The sequence below is a fragment of the Oncorhynchus clarkii genome, chromosome 23 (assembly GCF_045791955.1).
Source record: "Oncorhynchus clarkii lewisi isolate Uvic-CL-2024 chromosome 23, UVic_Ocla_1.0, whole genome shotgun sequence".
Taxonomy (NCBI): Eukaryota; Metazoa; Chordata; class Actinopteri; order Salmoniformes; family Salmonidae; genus Oncorhynchus; species Oncorhynchus clarkii.
The window spans coordinates 56,408,321-56,432,958 of NC_092169.1; the positions used below are offsets into that span (position 1 = coordinate 56,408,321).

Consider the following 24,638-nt stretch of genomic DNA (forward strand, 5'->3'; position numbering starts at 1 on the left):
TCTAAGGTTCTAGTTCTTTGCTCTAGCTGCTGTGTTCTAAGGTTCTAGTTCTTTTCTCTGACTGCTGTGTTCTCTAAGGTTCCAGTTCTTTGCTCTAACTGCTGTGTTCTAAGGTTCTAGTTCTTTGCTCTGACTGCTGTGTTCTCTAAGGTTCTAGTTCTTTGCTCTGACTGCTGTGTTCTCTAAGGTTCTAGTTCTTTGCTCTGACTGCTGTGTTCTTTAAGGTTCAAAAGACATAAGGAAACCAGTCAGGTAGCATCATGGATGACTTTATTATATTTGCAGCTGGTGGCAGAATGCAGTTTGATCAATCAGGTTAATTTGGACACCTGTGCTAAGTTCAGAAAAATCAATGGATGGATAATATACCATGTATTTCAGAGAGGGGTAGAGAAAAGGGTAGAGAGGGGAAGAGGAGGATAGAGAGGGGAAGAGGAGGGTAGCGAGGGGAAGAGGAGGGTAGAGAGGGGAAGAGGATAGAGAGGGGAGGAAGATGGAGAGGGGAAGAGGATAGAGAAGGGAAGAGGGTAGAGAGGGGAAGAGGATAGAGGGGAAGAGGAGGATAGAGAGGGGAAGAGGAGGGTAGAGAGGGGAAGAGGAGGGTAGAAAGGGGAAGAGGAAGATAGAGAGGGGAAGAGGAGGGTAGAGAGGGTAGAGAGGGGAAGAGGAGGGTAGAGAGGGGAAGAGGAGGGTAGAGAGGGGAAGATGAGGGTAGAGAGGGGAAGAGGAGGGTAGCGAGGGGAAGAGGAGGGTAGAGAGGGGAAGAGGATAGAGAGGGGAGGAAGATGGAGAGGGGAAGAGGATAGAGAAGGGAAGAGGGTAGAGAGGGGAAGAGGAGGGTAGAAAGGGGAAGAGGAAGATAGAGAGGGGAAGAGGAGGGTAGAGAGGGTAGAGAGGGGAAGAGGAGGGTAGAGAGGGGAAGAGGAGGGTAGAGAGGGGAAGATGAGGGTAGAGAGGGGAAGAGGAGGGTAGAGAGGGGAAGAGGAGGGTAGAGAGGGGAAGAGGATATAGAGGGGAAGAGGAGGGTAGAGAGGGGAAGAGGATAGAGAGGGGAAGAGGAGGGTAGAGAGGGGAAGAGGATGGTAGAGAGGGGAAGAGGATGGTAGAGAGGGGAAGAGGATGGTAGAGAGGGGAAGAGGATGGTAGAGAGGGGAAGAGGATGGTAGAGAGGGGAAGAGGAGGGTAGAGAGGGGAAGAGGATAGAGAGGGGAAGAGGAGGGTAGAGAGGGGAAGAGGAGGGTAGAGAGGGGAAGAGGAGGGTAGAGAGGGGAAGAGGATAGAGAGGGGAAGAGGATAGAGAGGGGAAGAGGAGGGTAGAGATGGGAAGAGGAGGGTAGAGAGAGGGCGAAGAGGTTAGAGAGAGGAAGAAGAGGGTAGAGAGAGGAAGAAGAGGGTAGAGAGGGGAAGAAAATGGTAGAGAGAGGAAGAAGAGGATAGAGAGAGGAAGAAGAGGGTAGAGAGAGGGCGAAGAGGTTAGAGAGAGGGCGAAGAGGTTAGAGAGAGGAAGAACAGGGCAGAGAGAGGAAGAGGAAGGTAGAGAGGGGAATGAAGAGGGTAGAGAGGGGAAGGAAGAGTGCAGTAGTCCATAGCTCATTCCCATCACAGTACTACAGGAACCTAGCATTCACCCCTCAGGACAGAAGAAAGGTCTCCACTGTCTTTAAGCTCCTGTAAAAACACAGAACACATGTCAATACAGGTCTGATCTTCATACCAGCTGATACATGAGAAAATAACAGCCTACTGGACCTGTCATGTAACCTTCCAACAGCATCAGAAACAAATACTCTATTGATGCACAATAACTATGTATAGATACACAGAGAACTCCTGTCTCATGAAACTAACTATGTATAGATACACAGATAACTCCTGTCTCATTAAACTATGTATAGATAGATACACAGAGAACTCCTGTCTCATTAAATTATGTATAGATAGATACACAGAGAACTACTGTCTCCTGAAACTCAGTGACATGTTATCACAATGCAGTCCTTATAAAGAACCGTGATTGACAGGTGATCTATTAAAACTGAACTCCAGCTGACATCAATCACTAGCCACTGCTGGGCAATACGCTGCTTTAAACCCAGCCGGACTACAGGCCTAGTTTATGCAAAGCAAGGCCCTTGGTGAAATAAGTAGGCATATCCAAACAGAGGATTACAGTTAGACGCACACTGGGGACCTTACTATCTCAATGTTGTGTAACCTTCCCTTAGCATGGTTTAATGTAGTTCACTAAGAAACCTTGGTATTTACATTACACCAATCTTTTCCTCTGTGCTTTTTACTACCGAGGATGACCCCCCCCGCCCCCCCTCCATGCTGCCTGTCTGACTGTACATGGCATGACGACATTAAGCAGGCTAAGAAAACAGAACACGGTGCTTTAGTGACACCTGGTGGAGAGTCTGTGGTACTGCTGTTGCCTCTGTCTGTGACACTGTGACATACCTGGCTGATCCTATAAGGGTTCGTTTCCCCAGACACCAGATTCAGCCTAGTTTAGGACTAAAAAGCTATTTTAAATGGACAATCTCCATTGTGAATGGTTTATAGACATATTCAGACTAGTCCAGAACTAAGTGGAGGTAATAAGCGCAATTATGGTCTGAGGTGTAAAACAAAAATCACTTCTCACCTTCACAATGTCCAGCCCGCCAATGAGTTCCCCATTGACGTATAGCTGAGGGTACGTTGGCCAGTTTGAGTATGTCTTTAGACCCTGTCTAACCTGGACGTTGGTGATTGGAAGATAAATGAAGAAAACCATGTTAACATGTAGAAAAACATCTTTAGGTTTCACCAACATGGTTTTGCAAATGTCATAGACAGATACAGCCTCTTTTACCTCCTCATCTTCCAGGATATCAAAGGTGCTATATTCCACCCTGAAAACAGGAAACACAGGGAAGATATTAACCATTATTATAAACACAGACATGATATTAACCATTATTATAAACACAGACATGATATTAACCATTATTATAAACACAGACATGATATAATGAACTGAGCTGTTCATGATCATGATATAGTGGTGTTACCTCACCCTGTTCATTATCTCCAGTATCATGATATAGTGGTGTTATCTCACCCTGAGCTGTTCATTATCTCCAGTATCGTGATATAGTGGTGTTATCTCACCCTGAGCTGTTCATTATCTCCAGTATCGTGATATAGTGGTGTTCTCACCCTGAGCTGTTCATTATCTCCAGTATCATGATATATTTGTGTTATGTCACCCTGAGCTGTTCATTATCTCCAGTATCGTGATATAGTGGTGTCATCTCACCCTGCGCTGTTCATTATCTCCAGTATCTGAAGACTGAATCCACATTTGGCTTGCTACAGATACAGGAAGAAAAACAGACTTTAGAAAACAAACAGATAACTTAATCATACCCATATCTTAACAAAGAACATACACTTTATATTTAATATATTAACTCAATTCAGATCCTTCAACAGGTGAATCCACACAAAACCATTTTATTGTGGAACAAAATCACAGGAAGCAATGTTTCTTTTTAAAACAAAGATAATTTCAAAAACAAATTGGTGCTTTCTGTGTGAGTAGGAGAAATGCTTTCAAGATAACACATGGATAAGTGGCGGCAGGTAGCCTAGTGGTTAGAGCGTTGGGCCAGAAACCCGAAAGGTTGCCAGATCGAATCCCCGAGCTAACGAGGTAAGAAATATGTCATTCTGAACAAGGCCCTGTTCCTAGGCCGTCAATGTAAATAAGAATTTGTTCTTAATTGACTTGCCTCGTTAAGCAGGAGGAGTTAGGACTTCTTCCCTCCAGAATGAAACCAAACGCAAGCTTTCATTGAGCAAGTTTCCACTGCTATTGGTTTCACAGGACCCCACTTAGAAACGGTCTTCAACTCCTATTGGTTTCACAGGACCCCACTTAGAAACGGTCTTCAACTCCTATTGGTTTCACAGGACCCCACTTAGAAACGGTCTTCAACTCCTATTGGTTTCACAGGACCCCACTTAGAAACGGTCTTCAACTCCTATTGGTTTCACAGGACCCCACTTAGAAACGGTCTTCAACTCCTATTGGTTTCACAGGACCCCACTTAGAAACGGTCTTCAACTCCTATTGGTTTCACAGGACCCCACTTAGAAACGGTCTTCAACTCCTATTGGTTTCACAGGACCCCACTTAGAAACGGTCTTCAACTCCTATTGGTTTGACAGGACCCCACTTAGAAACGGTCTTCAACTCCTATTGGTTTCACAGGACCCCACTTAGAAACGGTCTTCAACTCCTATTGGTTTGACAGGACCCCACTTAGAAACGGTCTTCAACTCCTATTGGTTTGACAGGACCCCACTTAGAAACGGTCTTCAACTCCTATTGGTTTGACAGGACCCCACTTAGAAACGGTCTTCAACTCCTATTGGTTTGACAGGACCCCACTTAGAAACGGTCTTCAACTCCTATTGGTTTCACAGGACCCCACTTAGAAACGGTCTTTTAAGAAATGGAAAACTAAATATAGATCCGTATCTACAAATAGAACCCCAGCGAGTGAAAAGGGAGAGACGGGATTCACAGGGGACCTGGTTTAAACTACTCTTCATCTGTGAGCAGCAGCAATCAATATGAAGAGGTAGGAGGGGGGAGGTACTCCTGAACCATTAGTGTCTGTGTGTGTGTGTGTGTGTGTGTGTGAGGGGGGGTGTTCCCACTGCTCTGTGAGGTGCAGAACATTATTGATTTCAGATTAGCCTCAATTCAGTTGAAATGTATGCAATACCAATTGTCCTTATCTACTAGATTGGCAGAGTATATAGGCCAACTGGTACCTCTCTTGAAGTAATGTACTGGAGTTATGTTAGAATAGTATTATATAGTATTATATAGGCCAACTGGTACCTCTTGAAGTAATGTACTGGAGTTATGTTAGAATAGTATTATATAGGCCAACTGGTACCTCTTGAAGTAATGTACTGGAGTTATATTAGAATAGTATTATATAGTATTATATAGGCCAACTGGTACCTCTTGAAGTAATGTACTGGAGTTATGTTAGAATAGTATTATATAGGCCAACTGGTACCTCTTGAAGTAATGTACTGGAGTTATGTTAGAATAGTATTATATAGGCCAACTGGTACCTCTTGAAGTAATGTACTGGAGTTATGTTAGAATAGTATTATATAGTATTATATAGGCCAACTGGTACCTCTTGAAGTAATGTACTGGAGTTATATTAGAATAGTATTATATAGTATTATATAGTATTATATAGGCCAACTGGTACCTCTTGAAGTAATGTACTGGAGTTATATTAGAATAGTATTATATAGTATTATATAGGCCAACTGGTACCTCTCTTGAAGTAATGTACTGGAGTTATATTAGAATAGTATTATATAGTATTATATAGGCCAACTGGTACCTCTTGAAGTAACGTACTGGAGTTATATTAGAATAGTATTATATAGTATTATATAGGCCAACTGGTACCTCTTGAAGTAACGTACTGGAGTTATATTAGAATAGTATTATATAGTATTATATAGGCCAACTGGTACCTCTTGAAGTAATGTACTGGAGTTATATTAGAATAGTATTATATAGTATTATATAGTATTATATAGGCCAACTGGTACCTCTTGAAGTAACGTACTGGAGTTATATTAGAATAGTATTATATAGGCCAAACACAAGCCTGTATGTTTGTGCATAGCATTTATTTATGATTAGCTGCAATTATATTCAAGTCCTATTCTCCTTTTCTATTCCATTTTATATATAAATATACACATATATTTTTAGGCAAGTCAGCTAAGAACAAATTCTTATTTACAATGACGGCCTAGGAACAGTGGGATAACTGCCTTGTTCAGGGGCAGAATGACAGAATTTTTCCTTGTCAGCTCAGGTATTCGATCTAGCAACCTTTCGGTTACAAGTCCAACGCTCTAACCACTAGGCTACCTGCTGCCCCCATTCTATTCCATTAATTAAGTACACAGACCAAACAAACACACAGGTTTATTGTCCTGTTATATAGTGACACCTACGTACAGTGCCTTGCGAAAGTATTCGGCCCCCTTGAACTTTGCGACCTTTTGCCACATTTCAGGCTTCAAACATAAAGATATAAAACTGTATTTTTTTGTGAAGAATCAACAACAAGTGGGACACAATCATGAAGTGGAACGACATTTATTGGATATTTCAAACTTTTTTAACAAATCAAAAACTGAAAAATTGGGCGTGCAAAATTATTCAGCCCCTTTACTTTCAGTGCAGCAATCTCTCTCCAGAAGTTCAGTGAGGATCTCTGAATGATCCAATGTTGACCTAAATGACTAATGATGATAAATACAATCCACCTGTGTGTAATCAAGTCTCCGTATAAATGCACCTGCACTGTGATAGTCTCAGAGGTCCGTTAAAAGCGCAGAGAGCATCATGAAGAACAAGGAACACACCAGGCAGGTCCGAGATACTGTTGTGAAGAAGTTTAAAGCCGGATTTGGATACAAAAAGATTTCCCAAGCTTTAAACATCCCAAGGAGCACTGTGCAAGCGATAATATTGAAATGGAAGGAGTATCAGACCACTGCAAATCTACCAAGACCTGGCCGTCCCTCTAAACTTTCAGCTCATACAAGGAGAAGACTGATCAGAGATGCAGCCAAGAGGCCCATGATCACTCTGGATGAACTGCAGAGATCTACAGCTGAGGTGGGAGACTCTGTCCATAGGACAACAATCAGTCGTATATTGCACAAATCTGGCCTTTATGGAAGAGTGGCAAGAAGAAAGCCATTTCTTAAAGATATCCATAAAAAGTGTCGTTTAAAGTTTGCCACAAGCCACCTGGGAGACACACCAAACATGTGGAAGAAGGTGCTCTGGTCAGATGAAACCAAAATTGAACTTTTTGGCAACAATGCAAAACGTTATGTTTGGCGTAAAAACAACACAGCTGAACACACCATCCCCACTGTCAAACATGGTGGTGGCAGCATCATGGTTTGGGCCTGCTTTTCTTCAGCAGGGACAGGGAAGATGGTTAATATTGATGGGAAGATGGATGGAGCCAAATACAGGACCATTCTGGAAGAAAACCTGATGGAGTCTGCAAAAGACCTGAGACTGGGACGGAGCTTTGTCTTCCAACAAGACAATGATCCAAAACATAAAGCAAAATCTACAATGGAATGGTTCAAAAATAAACATATCCAGGTGTTAGAATGGCCAAGTCAAAGTCCAGACCTGAATCCAATCGAGAATCTGTGGAAAGAACTGAAAACTGCTGTTCACAAATGCTCTCCATCCAACCTCACTGAGCTCGAGCTGTTTTGCAAGGAGGAATGGGAAAACATTTCAGTCTCTCGATGTGCAAAACTGATAGAGACATACCCCAAGCGACTTACAGCTGTAATCGCAGCAAAAGGTGGCGCTACAAAGTATTAATTTAAGGGGGCTGAATAATTTTGCACGCCCAATTTTTCAGTTTTTGATTTGTTAAAAATGTTTGAAATATCCAATAAATGCCGTTCCACTTAATGATTGTGTCCCACTTGTTGTTGATTCTTCACAAAAAAATACAGTTTTATATCTTTATGTTTGAAGCCTGAAATGTGGCAAAAGGTCGCAAAGTTCAAGGGGGCCGAATACTTTCGCAAGGCACTGTACCTCTTTATTGTCCTGTTATATAGTGACACCTACGTACCTCTTTATTGCCCTGTTATGATACAGTGACACCTACATACCTCTTTATTGTCCTGTTATATAGTGACACCTACATACCTCTTTATTGTCCTGTTATATAGTGACACCTACATACCTCTTTATTGTCCTGTTATATAGTGACACCTACACACCTCTTTATTGTCCTGTTATATAGTGACACCTACACACCTCTTTATTGCCCTGTTATATAGTGACACCTACATACCTCTTTATTGTCCTGTTATATAGTGACACCTACACACCTCTTTATTGTCCTGTTATATAGTGACACCTACATACCTCTTTATTGTCCTGTTATGATATAGTGACACCTACATACCTCTTTATTGTCCTGTTATATAGTGACACCTACATACCTCTTTATTGTCCTGTTATGATATAGTGACACCTACGTACCTCTTTATTGTCCTGTTATGATATAGTGACACCTACGCACCTCTTTATTGCCCTGTTATGATACAGTGACACCTACGTACCTCTTTATTGCCCTTCATGAACAGCATGACTGGACTCCTGTTGATGGTCGACTTCAACCTGGAGGTTATAAGGACAGTCCATAAGTCACACAATACAACGTGCCATCTTCCACGTGTGCGTGTGTGTGTGTGTGTGTGTGTGTGTGTGTGTGTGTGTGTGTGAGTCTGTGTGTGTGTGTGTTTTACCTGTGCTCCAGTGTGACAGCCTTGGGACAGGTATTCTCCAGCTCTCCAGATTCAGCTAGTTCCTACAACAGGTATCAACACTGAGATGGGTCACTGGGTCACTGCAGAGGCCCTTCGTTCTACTGTACCTACACACTAACACACACACCTACAGTCTGAATCACACTCACACCTACAGTCTGAATCACACTAACACACACACCTACAGTCTGAATCACACTAACACACACACCTACAGTCTGAATCACACTAACACACACACACCTACAGTCTGAATCACACTAAAACACACACCTACAGTCTCAATCACACTAAAACACACACCTACAGTCTGAATCACACTAATACACACACCTATAGTCTGAATCACACTAATACACACGCCTACAGTCTGAATCACACTAATACACACACCTACAGTCTGAATCACACTAATACACACACCTACAGTCTGAATCACACTAATACACACACCTACAGTCTGAATCACACTAACACACACACCTACAGTCTGAATCACACTAATACACACACCTACAGTCTGAATCACACTAATACACACACCTACAGTCTGAATCACACTAATACACACACCTACAGTCTGAATCACACTCACACACACACCTAGTCTGAATCACACTAAAACACACACCTACAGTCTGAATCACACTAACACACACACCTACAGTCTGAATCACACTAACACACACACCTACAGTCTGAATCACACTAATACACACACCTACAGTCTGAATCACACTAATACACACACCTACAGTCTGAATCACACGAAAACACACACCTACAGTCTGAATCACACTAACACACACACCTACAGTCTGAATCACACGAAAACACACACCTACAGTCTGAATCACACTAACACACACACCTACAGTCTGAATCACACTAATACACACACCTACAGTCTGAATCACACTAAAACACACACACTACCGTTCAAAAGTTTGTGGCCACTTAGAAATGTCTTTGTTTTTTAAAGAAAAGCACATTTTTGTCCATTAAAACAACATCAAATTGATCAGAAATACAGTGTAGACATTGTTAATGTTGTAAATGACAACTGTAGCTGGAAATGGCATATTTTTTATGGAATATCTACATAGGCGTACAGAGGCCCATTATCAGCAACCATCACTCCTGTGTTCCAATGGCAAGGTTGTGTTAGCTAATCCAAGTTCATCATTTAAAAAAAATGTATTTATTTCTTTCACCGAGTAGTAGAACAAGTTCTCATTTACAACTGCGACCTGGCCAAGATAAAGCAAAGCAGTGCAACGCAATTTCAGTGATTTTTGCAGTTCGTTCCAGTCATTGGCAGCAGACAACTGGAAGGAAAGGCGGCCAAAGGAGAAATTGGCTTTGGGGATGACCAGTGAAATATACCTGCTGCAGTGCGTGCTACGGATGGGTGTTGCTATAGTGACCAGTGAACTGAGATAAGGCGGAGCTTTACCTAGCAAAGACTTATAGATGACCTGGAGCCAGTGGGTTTGGCGGCGAATATGAAGCGAAGGCCAGCCAACGAGAGCATACAGGTCGCAGTGGTGGGTGGTGTATGGGGCTTTGGTGACAAAACGGAAGGCACTGTGATAGACTGCATCCAGTTTGCTGAGCAGAATGTTGGGGGCTATTTTGTAAATGACATCGCCGAAGTCAAGGATCGGCAGGATAGTCAGTTTTACGAGGGTGTGTTTGGCAGCATGAGTGAAGGAGGCTTTGTTGCGATATAGGAAGCCGATTCTAGATTTAATTTTGGATTGGAGATGCTTAATGTGAGTCTGGAAGGAGAGTTTACAGTCTAACCAGACACCTAGGTATTTGTAATTGTCCACATATTCTAAGTCAGACCCGTCCAGAGTAGTGATACTGGACGGGCGGGCGGGCAGGTGTGGGCAGCGATCGGTTGAAGAGCAAGCATTTAGTTTTACTAGCGTTTAAGAGCAGTTGGAGGCCACGGAAGGAGAGTTAGTTAACACAGTGTCCAAAGAACAACTGCACAACTGAGCAAGAGGACAAGTACATTAGAGTGTCTAGTTTGAGAAACAGACGCCTCACAAGTTCTCAACTGGCAGCTTCATTAAATAGGACCCGCAAAACATCCGTCTCAACATCAACAGTGAAGAGGCGATTCTGGGATGCTGGCCTTCTAGGCAAAACATCCGTCTCAACATCAACAGTGAAGAGGCGATTCCGGGATGCTGGCCTTCTAGGCAAAACATCCGTCTCAACATCAACAGTGAAGAGGCGATTCCGGGATGCTGGCCTTCTAGGCAAAACATCCGTCTCAACATCAACAGTGAAGAGGCGATTCCGGGATGCTGGCCTTCTAGGCAAAACATCCGTCTTAACATCAACAGTGAAGAGGCGATTCCGGGATGCTGGTATAATGTCTATAGACTCGAAGAAAAATGTGTGTTTAACATGACTCACCTTGACAATGTCCAGTCCCCCTACGAGTTCTCCGTTAACGTAAACCTGAGGGTAGGTGGGCCAGTTGGAGAAGGTCTTCAGCCCCCCTCTCACTTCCTCGTCTGACAGGATGTCAAAACTGCTGAACTGGATGGCATGGTCCTTGAATAGCGCCACTATCTGACGGCTGAAACCTGGGTGATGGGGAGAACACAGTGTGTTTGTAAACCTAGTATAAGACACGGCTGTTATACTGGATGGCATGGTCCTTGAAAAGCGCCACTATCTGACGGCTGAAACCTGGGTGATGGGGACAACACAGTGTGTTTGTAAACATAGTATAAGACACGGCTGTTATACTGGATGGCATGGTCCTTGAAAAGCGCCACTATCTGACGGCTGAAACCTGGGTGATGGGGACAACACAGTGTGTTTGTAAACCTAGTATAAGACACGGCAGTTATACTGGATAGCATGATACTTCAATAGAACTACAATCTGACGGCTGAAACCTGGGTGATGGGGAGAACACAGTGTGTTTGTAAACCTAGTATAAGACACGGCAGTTATACTGGATAGCATGGTCCTTGAAAAGCGCCACTATCTGACAGCTGAAACCTGGGTGATGGGGACAACACAGTGTGTTTGTAAACCTAGTATAAGACACGGCTGTTATACTGGATAGCATGGTCCTTGAAAAGCGCGGCTGAGGAGAAATCAACGGGTTGTTAGTTCAATGTTATTTTATGTTAATAGGAACAACAGAGTCAGGATATTAAATATATATTAACTCAGGTTGTTAGTTTAATGTTATTGTATGTTTATAGGAACAACAGAGTCAGGATATTAAATCAGGTTGTTAGTTTAATGTTATTGTATGTTCATATGAACAACAGAGTCAGGATATTAAATATATATTAACTCAGGTTGTTAGTTTAATGTTATTGTATGTTTATAGGAACAACAGAGTCAGGATATTAAATCAGGTTGTTAGTTTAATGTTATTGTATGTTCATATGAACAACAGAGTCAGGATATTAAGTCAGGTTGTTAGTTTAATGTTATTGTATGTCCATATGAACAGAGTCAGGATATTAAGTCAGGACATAATTGCAGATGAGTTTGGTCAGCAGCATGTTTGTTACCCTCATATAAAAAGGGCCATTTGGAAACACATGAACAAGACAAGAAAAGCTAAAATAAAGATGGTCCCAAACTCTAGCCTGGTATCATCACATTCATTTTAAGTAATACAAAGTGTGTATATAGATACATACAGTGGGGAGAGCAATTATTTGTCTCAGCCCCCTCCTGTCTCAGCCTCCAGTATTTATGCTGCAGTAGTTTATGTGTCGGGGGGCTAGGGTCAGTTTGTTATATCTGGAGTACTTCTCCTGTCCTATTCAGTGTCCTGTGTGAATTTAAGTGTGCTCTCTCTAATTCTCTCTTTCTCTCTTTCTTTCTCTCGGAGGACCTGAGCCCTAGGACCATGCCTCACTACTACCTGACATGATGACTCCTTGCTGTCCCCAGTCCACCTGGCCGTGCTGCTGCTCCAGTTTCAACTGTTCTGCCTTATTATTATTGGAGCATGCTGGTCATTTATGAACATTTGAACATCTTGGCCATGTTCTGTTATAATCTCCACCCGGCACAGCCAGAAGAGGACTGGCCACCCAACATAGCCTGGTTCCTCTCTAGGTTTCTTCCTAGGTTTTGGCCTTTCATGGGAGTTTTTCCTAGCCACCGTGCTTCTACACCTGCATTGCTTGGTGTTTGGGGTTTTAGGCTGGGTTTCTGTACAGCACTTTGAGATATCAGCTGATGTACGAAGGGCTATATAAATCAATTTGATTTGATTTGATTATTTGATACACTGCCGATTGTGCAGGTTTTCCTACTTACAAAGCATGTAGAGGTCTGTAATTTTTATCATAGGTACACTTGAACTGTGAGAGACGGAATCTAAAACAAAAATCCAGAAAATCACATTGTATGATTTTTAAGTAATTTTCCCAAGAACACAGTGGCCTCCATCATTCTTAAATGGAAGAACTTAGGAACCACAAAGACTCTTCCTAGAGCTGGCCGCTCAGCCAAACTGAGCAATCAGGGGAGAAGGGCCTTGGTCAGGGAGGTGACCAAGAACCCAATGGTCACTCTGACAGAGCTCCTCTGTAGAGATGGGAGAATCTTCCATAAGGACAGCCATCTCTGCAGTATTCCACCAATCAGGCCTTTACGGTAGTGGCCAGACGGAAGCCAATCCTCAGTAAAAGGCACATCACAGCCCGCTTAGTTTGCCAAAAGGCACCTAAAGACTCTCAGACCATGAGAAACAAGAATCTCTGGTCTGATGAAACCAAGATTGAACTCTTTGGCCTGAAAGCCAACCATCACGTCTGGAGGAAACCTGCCACCATCCCTACGGTGAAGCATGGTGGTGGCAGCATCATGCTGTGGGGATGTTTTTCAGAGGGAGGAACTGGGAGACTAGTCAGGATCGAGGGCAAGATGAACGGAGCAAAGTACAGAGAGATCCTTCATGAAAACCTGCTCAACAGCGCTCAGGACCTCAGACTGGGGCGAAGGTTCACCTTCCATCAGGACAATGACCCTAAGCACACGGACAAGACAACACAGAAGTAGCTTCGGGACAAGTCTCTGAATGTCCTTGAGTAGCCCGGACTTGAATCCGATTGAACATCTCTGGAGAGACCTGAGAATAGCTGTGCAGCGACGCTCCCCATCCAACCTGACAGAGCTTGAGAGGATCTGCAGAGAAGAATGGGAGAAACTCCCCAAATACAGGTGTGCCAAGCTTGTTGCGTCATACCCAAGAAGACTTGAGGTTGTAATTGCTGCCAAAAGTGCTTCAACAAAGTACTGAGTAAAGGGCCTGAATACTTATGTAAATATGATCCGCTTTTTTAATGTTTAATAAATTAGCAAACATTTTTAAACTTGTTTTTGCTTTGTCATTATGGGGTATTGTGTGTAGATTGATAGGAAATGAGACATTTTTTTGTTGTCAATTTTAGAATAAGGCTGTAACGTACAAAATGTGGGAAAAGTCAAGGGGTCTGAATACTTTCCAAATGCAGTGTATCTTACGACTGACATGGGTCCACATTGGCATGGACAGGATCACTGTTTAAATATGAGGCAGGTATGTGTTATGTCCTTGATACATGAGTGTGAGTCAGTGTTTGAGAAGAGACTGTGACAGAGGGGAATAGACAGATGGAAACGAGGGTGGAGGGAGAGAACGAGAGAAAGAAAGAATGAGAGAGGAGAGCGAGTGAAAGACAGCAAGAGAGAGGAGAAAGAGGGAGAGAGGAGAAAGAGGGAGAGAGGGGAAAGAGGGAGAAGGAGGGAGAGGAGAAAGAGGGAGAGAGGAGAAAGAGGGAGAGAGGAGAAAGAGGGAGAGAGGGAAAAGAGGGAGAAAGAGAGAGGGAGAAAGAGGGAGAGGAGAAAGAGGGAGAGAGGAGAAAGAGGGAGAGAGGAGAAAGAGGGAGAGAGAGGAGAATGAGGGAGAGAGGGGAAAGAGGGAGAAAGAGGGAGAGAGGAGAAAGAGGGAGAGAGAGGAGAATGAGAGGGAGAGAGGAGAAAGAGAGGGAGAGGAGAGCGAGCGAGCGAGCGATCAAGAAAGAAAGCGAGAGAGGCAGAGAAAAAGAGAAGGGAACAGAAAGAGGGAACAGGAGTAGAGGAGGGGTGATATGTTGCCTGCATGTAGAGCCTGCAGTGAAACTCTCATTCTGATACTTCATTCATTCATGGGGGAATTCATTATAAAACAGCTAGAGGCCCCTAACTAATGGTTATTCAGCTACATGCCACTATATTAACTTGTTTCTACTACACCAGACCCAGCTGCTTTCTCTGGCTAGAGGCTCTCTATCCTAGACCCAGACACGCACGATTGATTGGCGAGGGGTTGTTGCCCCTCTCTCCTTCTCCTAAAGGGTCAGGGGGGGGTCGCGCACCGCAGACAGACCATACAGCTCCAGGAGAAAGGAACATAAAAAAACTGATTTCTTATTTCAAGGAAAGTTAGGTTATTATGCACACACACAAACACACACACACACACACTCAGACACACACACGCACACACACACACTCAGACACACATACACACACACACACTCACAGACACACACACACACACACACACACACACACACTCAGACACACACACACACACAGACACACACACTCAGACACACACACACTCAGACACACACACACTCAGACACACACACACACACACACACACTCAGACACACACACACACACACACTCACAGACACACACACACACACACTCAGACACACACACTCACAGACACACACACACACACACACACACACACTCACAGACACACACACACACACACTCACAGACACACACACACAGACACACACACACAGACACACACACACACTCACTCACACTCACACACACACACTCACAGACACACACAGAGCGTGTAATGTGTTAGGAGAATGTGTTCTACATGGTGTATGAGTGTGTAACCTCTTAGAGGGCTTCTTTAAAGAACTAGCGAGGTCGTAGTCACAGCCTCACGTGGCTTGGTGGGGAATAGATTAAACTAGAGTTCACAAACACTACAACTTGGCTTCTTTATAAAGAAGAAAAATATTTAGAGATACATTTCAGGATGAGGTGAAAAATAACACTTATGGGTTTAGATTATAAACTAAAACTGCCTTGAACCTAATACTGATACTTATAAACAGTGGTGTGGTTGGGAGTGGAACCTCAACCCCTTACAGTGTAATGTCCTCCTCCACCACCAGGCCTGCCTCTCCTCCACCACCACCAGGCCTGCCTCTCCTCCTCCACCACCAGGCCTGCCTCTCCTCCACCACCAGGCCTGCCTCTCCTCCTCCACCACCACCACCACCAGGCCTGCCTCTCCTCCACCACCAGGCCTGCCTCTCCTCCACCACCAGGCCTGCCTCTCCTCCACCACCAGGCCTGCCTCTCCTCCACCACCAGGCCTGCCTCTCCTCCTCCACCACCACCACCACCAGGCCTGCCTCTCCTCCACCACCAGGCCTGCCTCTCCTCCACCACCAGGCCTGCCTCTCCTCCACCACCAGGCCTGCCTCTCCTCCACCACCAGGCCTGCCTCTCCTCCTCCACCAGGCCTGCCTCTCCTCCTCCACCACCAGGCCTGCCTCTCCTCCTCCACCACCAGGCCTGCCTCTCCTCCACCACCAGGCCTGCCTCTCCTCCTCCACCAGGCCTGCCTCTCCTCCACCACCAGGCCTGCCTCTCCTCCTCCACCACCAGGCCTGCCTCTCCTCCTCCACCACCACCACCACCAGGCCTGCCTCTCCTCCACCACCAGGCCTGCCTCTCCTCCACCACCAGGCCTGCCTCTCCTCCACCACCAGGCCTGCCTCTCCTCCTCCACCAGGCCTGCCTCTCCTCCACCACCACCAGGCCTGCCTCCCCTCCTCCACCACCACCACCACCAGGCCTGCCTCTCCTCCACCACCAGGCCTGCCTCTCCTCCACCACCAGGCCTGCCTCTCCTCCACCACCAGGCCTGCCTCTCCACCACCACCACCAGGCCTGCCTTTCCTCCTCCACCACCAGGCCTGCCTCTCCTCCACCACCACCAGGCCTGCCTCCCCTCCTCCACCACCACCACCACCAGGCCTGCCTCTCCACCACCAGGCCTGCCTCTCCTCCTCCTCCTCCACCACCACCACCACCTGGCCTGCCTCTCCTCCACCACCACCAGGCCTGCCTCCCCTCCTCCACCACCACCACCAGGCCTGCCTCTCCACCACCAGGCCTGCCTCTCCTCCTCCTCCACCACCACCACCAGGCCTGCCTCTCCTCCTCCTCCACCACCACCACCAGGCCTGCCTCTCCTCCTCCTCCACCACCACCACCAGGCCTGCCTCTCCTCCTCCTCCACCACCACCACCAGGCCTGCCTCTCCTCCTCCTACACCACCACCACCAGGCCTGCCTTTCCTCCTCCTACACCACCACCACCAGGCCTGCCTTTCCTCCTCCACCACCACCACCACCAGGCCTGCCTCTCCTCCACCACCACCACCAATCCCCCTGTCTCTCTCTAATTACCAGGCCTGGCCCCTGTGTGTTTTCCACAGCGGGAGCCTGTTCATGAAGACCACACCCCCACACTCTCTCTCTATTTACCGCAGCGGGGTTCCTGGGGGGAGCCCTTCATGAAGAGCATGCAGGGTGCTGCGTTGATCAGTCTCTTCAGACGCTCATTAAGGTCCTCTTTAGGGGGCTCCGCCCCTGGCCCGCCCAGCCCCCCCGAGCTGACCGACAGCCTCTGGACCTTACTGGTCAGCTCTGGGGCATGAGCTCCGTCCAGCCTGTCAATCTTCTGGCCACCCTGAGACCCACCAGAGGATAGAAAAATAACATTAATATTTTAACGTAATGGTTTTTCTTTTTGTTTGCATGTTTGTATTATTCTAGAGGAGGAGGGTTGAGAGAGAGATCCAAGAAAGAGAGAGAGAGGCCGAGAAAAAGAGAGAGAGAGAAAGAGATTCAAGGACAGGAGTCCTCTCCCAGTTTAATGTTTGGCATGTTAAATCATCAGTGAAGGCCTGACAGAACTAACTGTGGAGAAGCTGTAAACTAGGTTATTATGGTACTGACTGTGGAGAAGCTGTAAACTAGGTTATTATGGTACTGACTGTGGAGAAGCTGTAAACTAGGTTATTATGGTACTAACTCTGGAGAAGCTGTAAACTAGGTTATTATGGTACTGACTGTGGAGAAGCTGTAAACTAGGTTATTATGGAACTGACTGTGGAGAAGCTGTAAACTAGGTTATTATGGTACTGACTGTGGAGAAGCTGTAAACTAGGTTATTATGGTACTGACTGTGGAGAAGCTATAAACTAGGTTATTATGGTACTGACTGTGGAGAAGCTATAAACTAGGTTATTATGGTACTGACTGTGGAGAAGCTGTAAACTAGGTTATTATGGTACTAACTGTGGAGAAGCTGTAAACTAGGTTATTATGGTACGAACTGTGGAGAAGCTGTAAACTAGGTTATTATGGTACTGACTGTGGAGAAGCTGTAAACTAGGTTATTATGGTACTGACTGTGGAGAAGCTGTAAACTAGGTTATTATGGTACTGACTGTGGAGAAGCTATAAACTAGGTTATTATGGTACTGACTGTGGAGAAGCTATAAACTAGGTTATTATGGTACTGACTGTGGAGAAGCTGTAAACTAGGTTATTATGGTACTAACTGTGGAGAAGCTGTAAACTAGGTTATTATGGTACGAACTGTGGAGAAGCTGTAAACTAGGTTATTATGGTACGAACTGTGGAGAAGCTGTAAACTAGGTTATTATGGTACGAACTGTGGAGAAGCTGTAAACTAGGTTATTATGGTACTGTGGAGAAGCTATAAACTAGGTTTTTATGGTACTAACTGTGGAGAAGCTATAAACTAGGTTATTATGGTACTGACTGTGGAGAAGCTATAAACTAGGTTATTATGGTACTGACTGTGGAGAAGCTATAAACTAGGTTATATAAACTAGGTTATTATGGTACTAACTGTGGAGAAGCTGTAAACTAGGTTATTATGGTACTAACTGTGGAGAAGCTGTAAACTAGGTTATTATGGTACTAACTGTGGAGAAGCTGTAAACTAGGTTATTATGGTACTAACTGTGGAGAAGCTGTAAACTAGGTTATTATGGTACTAACTGTGGAGAAGCTGTAAACTAGGTTATTATGGTACTAACTGTGGAGAAGCTGTAAACTAGGTTATTATGGTACTAACTGTGGAGAAGCTGTAAACTAGGTTATTATGGTACTGACTGTGGAGAAGCTATAAACTAGGTTATTATGGTACTGACTGTGGAGAAGCTGTAAACTAGGTTATTATGGTACTGACTGTGGAGAAGCTGTAAACTAGGTTTTTATGGTACTAACTGTGGAGAAGCTATAAACTAGGTTATTATGGTACTGACTGTGGAGAAGCTATAAACTAGGTTATTATGGTACTGACTGTGGAGAAGCTATAAACTAGGTTATTATGGTACTAACTGTGGAGAAGCTGTAAACTAGGTTATTATGGTACTGACTGTGGAGAAGCTGTAAACTAGGCTATTATGGTACGAACTGTGGAGAAGCTGTAAACTAGGTTATTATGGTACTGTGGAGAAGCTATAAACTAGGTTTTTATGGTACTAACTGTGGAGAAGCTATAAACTAGGTTATTATGGTACTGACTGTGGAGAAGCTATAAACTAGGTTATTATGGTACTGACTGTCGAGAAGCTATAAACTAGGTTATATAAACTAGGTTATTATGGTACTAACTGTGGAGAAGCTGTAAACTAGGTTATTATGGTACTAACTGTGGAGAAGCTGTAAACTAGGTTATTATGGTACTAACTGTGGAGAAGCTGTAAACTAGGTTATTATGGTACTAACTGTGGAGAAGCTGTAAACTAGGTTATTATGGTACTAACTGTGGAGAAGCTGTAAACTAGGTTATTATGGTACTAACTGTGGAGAAGCTGTAAACTAGGTTATTATGGTACTGACTGTGGAGAAGCTATAAACTAGGTTATTATGGTACTAACTGTGGAGAAGCTGTAAACTAGGTTATTATGGTACTAACTGTGGAGAAGCTGTAAACTAGGTTATTATGGTACTGACTGTGGAGAAGCTATAAACTAGGTTATTATGGTACTGACTGTGGAGAAGCTGTAAACTAGGTTATTATGGTACTGACTGTGGAGAAGCTGTAAACTAGGTTTTTATGGTACTAACTGTGGAGAAGCTATAAACTAGGTTATTATGGTACTGACTGTGGAGAAGCTATAAACTAGGTTATTATGGTACTGTGGAGAAGCTGTAAACTAGGTTTTATTCTCCTACTGATCCTGATACCCAGTGTGTGTTACCTCTCCTAACAGACAAGCACTTACCAGCAGCCTCGGAGGCTGATAGAGGCATCCCAAGGGGAGCATGTTACTTACCATGCTGTACAAAAAAATGAATAAAATAACTAATGAACTTGACACAGTAAATGTTTATTTCAAACACTTGTTTTTTTCTTCCAGTTTTCCGTTATAAAACGACAAGAAAAATTCATAAACTCCACAACAAACGCAGCTGTGCTGCTGGCAGCAGCGGTTTGGGTCTCACGGTGAGTCCCTTTCAGACCTGGGTCTCACGGTGAGTCCCTTTCAGACCTGGGTCTCACGGTGAGTCCCTTTCAGACCTGGGTCTCACGGTGAGTCCCTTTCAGACCTGGGTCTCACGGGGAGTCCCTTTCAGACCTGGGTCTCACGGTGAGTCCCTTTCAGACCTGGGTCTCACGGTGAGTCCCTTTCAGACCTGGGTCTCACGGGGAGTCCCTTTCAGACCTGGGTCTCACGGTGAGTCCCTTTCAGACCTGGGTCTCACGGGGAGTCCCTTTCAGACCTGGGTCTCACGGTGAGTCCCTTTCAGACCTGGGTCTCACGGTGAGTCCCTTTCAGACCTGGGTCTCACGGTGAGTCCCTTTCAGACCTGGGTCTCACGGTGAGTCCCTTTCAGACCCGGGTCTCACGGTGAGTCCCTTTCAGACCCGGGTCTCACGGTGAGTCCCTTTCAGACCCGGGTCTCACCGTGAGTCCCTTTCAGACCCGGGTCTCACCGTGAGTCCCTTTCAGACCCGGGTCTCACGGTGAGTCCCTTTCAGACCCGGGTCTCACGGTGAGTCCCTTTCAGACCCGGGTCTCACGGTGAGTCCCTTTCAGACCCGGGTCTCACGGTGAGTCCCTTTCAGACCCGGGTCTCACGGTGAGTCCCTTTCAGACCCGGGTCTCACGGTGAGTCCCTTTCAGACCCGGGTCTCACGGTGAGTCCCTTTCAGACCCGGGTCTCACGGTGAGTCCCTTTCAGACCCGGGTCTCACGGTGAGTCCCTTTCAGACCCGGGTCTCGCGGTGAGTCCCTTTCAGACCCGGGTCTCGCGGTGAGTCCCTTTCAGACCCGGGTCTCACGGTGAGTCCCTTTCAGACCCGGGTCTCACGGTGAGTCCCTTTCAGACCTGGGTCTCACTGTGAGTCCCTTTCAGACCCGGGTCTCACGGTGAGTCTCTTTCAGACCTGGGTCTCACTGTGAGTCCCTTTCAGACCTGGGTCTCACGGTGAGTCCCTTTCAGACCTGGGTCCCGTTCAGACCTGGGTCTGTCCCTTTCAGACCTGGGTCTCACTGTGAGTCCCTTTCAGACCTGGGTCTCACGGTGAGTCCCTTTCAGACCTGGGTCTCACGGTGAGTCCCTTTCAGACCTGGGTCTCACGGTGAGTCCCTTTCAGATGGTGAAGCATTCTACCTGCTCTACTGTTACTGAACCTCAATTCCACCTCACAAAGTCTGCATTTCCTTCTCATTTCCTTCTACCCTGGGGCGGCAGGGTAGCCTAGTGGTTGGAGCGTTAGACTAGTAACCGGAAGGTTGCAAGTTCAAATCCCCGAGCTGACAAGGTACAAATCTGTACCAGGCATTTAACCCACTGTTCCCCCGTAGGCCGTCATTGAAAATAAGAATTCGTTCTTAACTGACTTGCCTAGTTAAATAAAGGTAAAAAATAAAATTAAAGTATTGTCATAAAGTACTGCTGGTCTTTCTCTGCCATTTGTCCAACTGTTGATGACGTAGCGGTGAAGAGTCGACCCCAAAATAAGTTGATTCCTTGACTCATGTCATGTCGACTCCTATTTCAGGGGGAGTCAAGATTCAATTCCGCCAGGAATCGACTCCTATTTCAGGGGGTGTCAAGATTCAATTCCGCCAGGAATCGACTCCTCAGATCCAGCATTTTTGGAATGGAGGAGATGTTGTTTAGTTGTCGTACTTCCGAGAACACAAACACTGGCATCTTTCATAGCGAGCTAGTGAGGGACGGAGCGAGAGGGCAGACAGGCCTAGTGCACGGTTCTGACTCTATCAGCAATGAAAAGTTGTAGCTCGCAACGAAATAATGTTGCTCACAATTTCTTGGCTTGCAATGTCTCGCAACTTCAGTAGAGCAAGTGATCAGAATATGTGGGAACTCCTTCAAGACTGTTGGAAAAGCCTTCCACGTGAAGCTAGTTGAGAGAATACCAAGAGTGCGCAAAGCTGTCATCAAGGCAAAGGGTGGCTACTTTGAATAATCTCAAATATATTTAGATTTGTTTACCATTTTTTTTGGTTACTACATGATTCCATATGTGTTATTTCATCGTTTTGATGTCTTCACTATTATTCAACAATGTAGAAAATAGTAAAAATAAAGAAAAACCCTGGAATGAAAAGGTGTGTCCAAACTTTTGATTGGTACTGTATGTAGGTAGGAAGATAGATATAAACTCAGCAACAATTTTTTTTTAAAGTCCTCTCCCTGTCAACTGTGTTTATTTTCTGTAAACTTAATGTGTAAATATTTGTATGAACATAACAAGATTCAGCAACAGACATAAACTGAACAAGTTCCACAGACATGTGACTAACAGAAATGTAATAATGTGTCCCTGAACATAGGGGGGTGAAAATCAAAAGTAACAGTAGGATCTGGTGGCCACCAGCTGCATTAAGTACTGCAGTGCATCTCCTCCTCATGGACTGCACCAGATTTGCGAGTTCTTGCTGTGAGATGTTACCCCACTCTTCCACCAAGGCACCTGCAAGTTCCCGGACATTTCTGGGGGGGAATGGCTAGCCGTCACCCTTCGATCCAACAGGTCCCAGACATGCTGAATGGGATTGAGATCCGGGCTCTTCGCTGGTCATGGCAGAACACTGACATTCCTGTCTTGCAGGAAATCACACACAGAACGAGCAGTATGGCTGGTGGCATTGTCATGCTTGGAGGGTCATGTCAGGATGAGCCTGCAGGAAGGGTACCACATGAGGGAGGAGGATGTCTTCCCTGTAACGCATAGCGTTGAGATTGTCTGCAATGACAACAAGCTCAGTCCGATGATGCTGTGACACACCGCCCCAGACCATGACGGACCCTCCACCTCCAAATCGATCTCGCTCCAGAGTACAGGCCTCGGTGTAACGCTCATTCCTTCGACGATAAACGCGAATCCGACCATCACCCCTGGTGAGACAAAACCGCGACTCGTCAATGAAGAGCGCTTTTTGCCAGTCATGTCTGATCCAACGAGGGTGGGTTTGTGCCCATAGGCGACGTTGTTGCCGGTGACATCTGGTGAGGACCTGCCTTACAACAGGCCTACAAGCCCTCAGTCCATCCTCTATCAGCCTATTGTGGACAGTCTGAGCACTGATGGATTGTGCGTTCCTGGTGTAACTCGGGCAGTTGTTGTTGCCATTCTGTACCTGTCCCGCAGGTGTGATGTTCGGATGTACCGATCCTGTGCAGGTGTTGTTACACGTGGTTTGCCACTGCGACGATGATCAGCTGTCCGTCCTGTCTCCCTGTAGAGCTGTCTTAAGCTTCTCACAGTACGGACATTGCAATTTATTGCCCTGGCCACATCTGCAGTCCTCATGCCTCCTTGCAGCATGCCTAAGGCACATTCACGCAGATGAGCAGGGACCTTGGGCATCTGTCAGAGTCAGTAGAAAGGCCTCTTTAGTGTCCTAAGTTTTCATAACTGTGACCTTAATTGCCTACCGTCTGTAAAGCTGTTAGTGTCTTAATGACCGTTCCACGGGTGCATAATCATGAATTGTTTATGGTTAATTGAAGAAGCATTGGAAACAGTGTTCAAACCCTTTAAAATGAAGATCTGTGAAGTTATTTGGATTTTTACGAATTATCTTTGAAAGACAGGGTCCTGAAAAAGGGGCGTTTCTTTTTTTGCTGAGTTTATACACACACACACAAAATACATGACCAAAGGTATGTTCATGGCCATAATATGGAGTTGGTCCCCCCCTTTGCTGCTGTAACAGCCTCCACTCTTCTGGGAAGGCTTTCCACTAGATGTTGGAACATTACTGCTGGGACTTGCTTCCATTTAGCCACAAGAGTATCAGTGAGGTCGGGCACTGATGTTGAGTGATTAGGTCTGGCTCGCATTCGGCGTTCCAATTCATCCCAAAGGTGTTTGATGGGGTTGTGGTCAGGGCTCTGTTCAGACCAGTCAAGTTCTACCACACCGATCTTCAAACCCTTTCTGTATGGTCCTCACTTAGTGCACGGGGGCATTGTCATGCTGAAACAGGAAATGGCCTTCCCCAAACAGTTGCCACAAAGTTGGATGCACAGAATTGTCTAGAATGTCATTGTATCGATAAGATTTCCCTTCACTTGGACTGGCCCAAACTATGAAAAACAGACCATTATTCCTCCTCCACCAGACTTTACAGTTGGCACTATGCATTGGGGCAGGTAGCGTTCTCCTGGCATTTGCCAAACCCAGATTTGTCTGTCGAACTGCCAGATGGTGAAGCGTGATTCATAACTCCAGAGAATGCGTTTCCACTGCTCCAGAGTCCAATGGCCGCGATCTTCACATCACTCCAGCTGACCCTTGGCATTTCGCATGGTGATCTTAGGCTTGTGTGCGGCTGCTCAACCACGGAAACCCATTTCATGAAGCTCCCGACGAAGAGATATTGTGCTGACGTTGCCTCCAGAGGCAGTTTTAAACTCGGTAGTGAGTGTTTCAACTGAGGACAGACGATTTTTAAGCGTTACAGCACTCAACGGTCCCGTTCTGTGAGCTTGTTTGGCCTACCACTTCACGGCTGAGCTGCTGTTGCTCCTAGACGTTTCCATATCTCAATAACAGCACTTACA

The 24,638-nt window shown here is 45.5% G+C and overlaps 1 protein-coding gene across 2 annotated transcripts in view; it reads right to left on the reverse strand.

Moving 5' to 3' along the window:
• Positions 1-253: 253 nt before the first annotated feature.
• The window catches only part of LOC139381813 (glutaredoxin 3-like), a 37,247-nt gene continuing 12,862 nt past the window's right edge, over positions 254-24,638 (reverse strand). The window contains exons 4-12 of one of the 2 annotated variants that reach the window (XR_011628580.1): positions 17,040-17,244; positions 10,855-11,027; positions 8,401-8,462; positions 8,215-8,272; positions 3,305-3,357; positions 2,858-2,897; positions 2,648-2,740; positions 1,564-1,668; positions 1,349-1,462 (exon numbers count right to left, since the gene is read on the reverse strand). Coding sequence is in view for 1 of the 2 variants with exons in the window: in XM_071125590.1 (XP_070981691.1) it covers positions 1,618-1,668; positions 2,648-2,740; positions 2,858-2,897; positions 3,305-3,357; positions 8,215-8,272; positions 8,401-8,462; positions 10,855-11,027; positions 17,040-17,244 (735 nt within the window). In the remaining variant the exon portion in view is untranslated. Of the gene's footprint in view, positions 1,669-2,647; positions 2,741-2,857; positions 2,898-3,304; positions 3,358-8,214; positions 8,273-8,400; positions 8,463-10,854; positions 11,028-17,039; positions 17,245-24,638 lie in introns of both variants that reach the window. The other variant, XM_071125590.1, reaches the window with a different exon arrangement.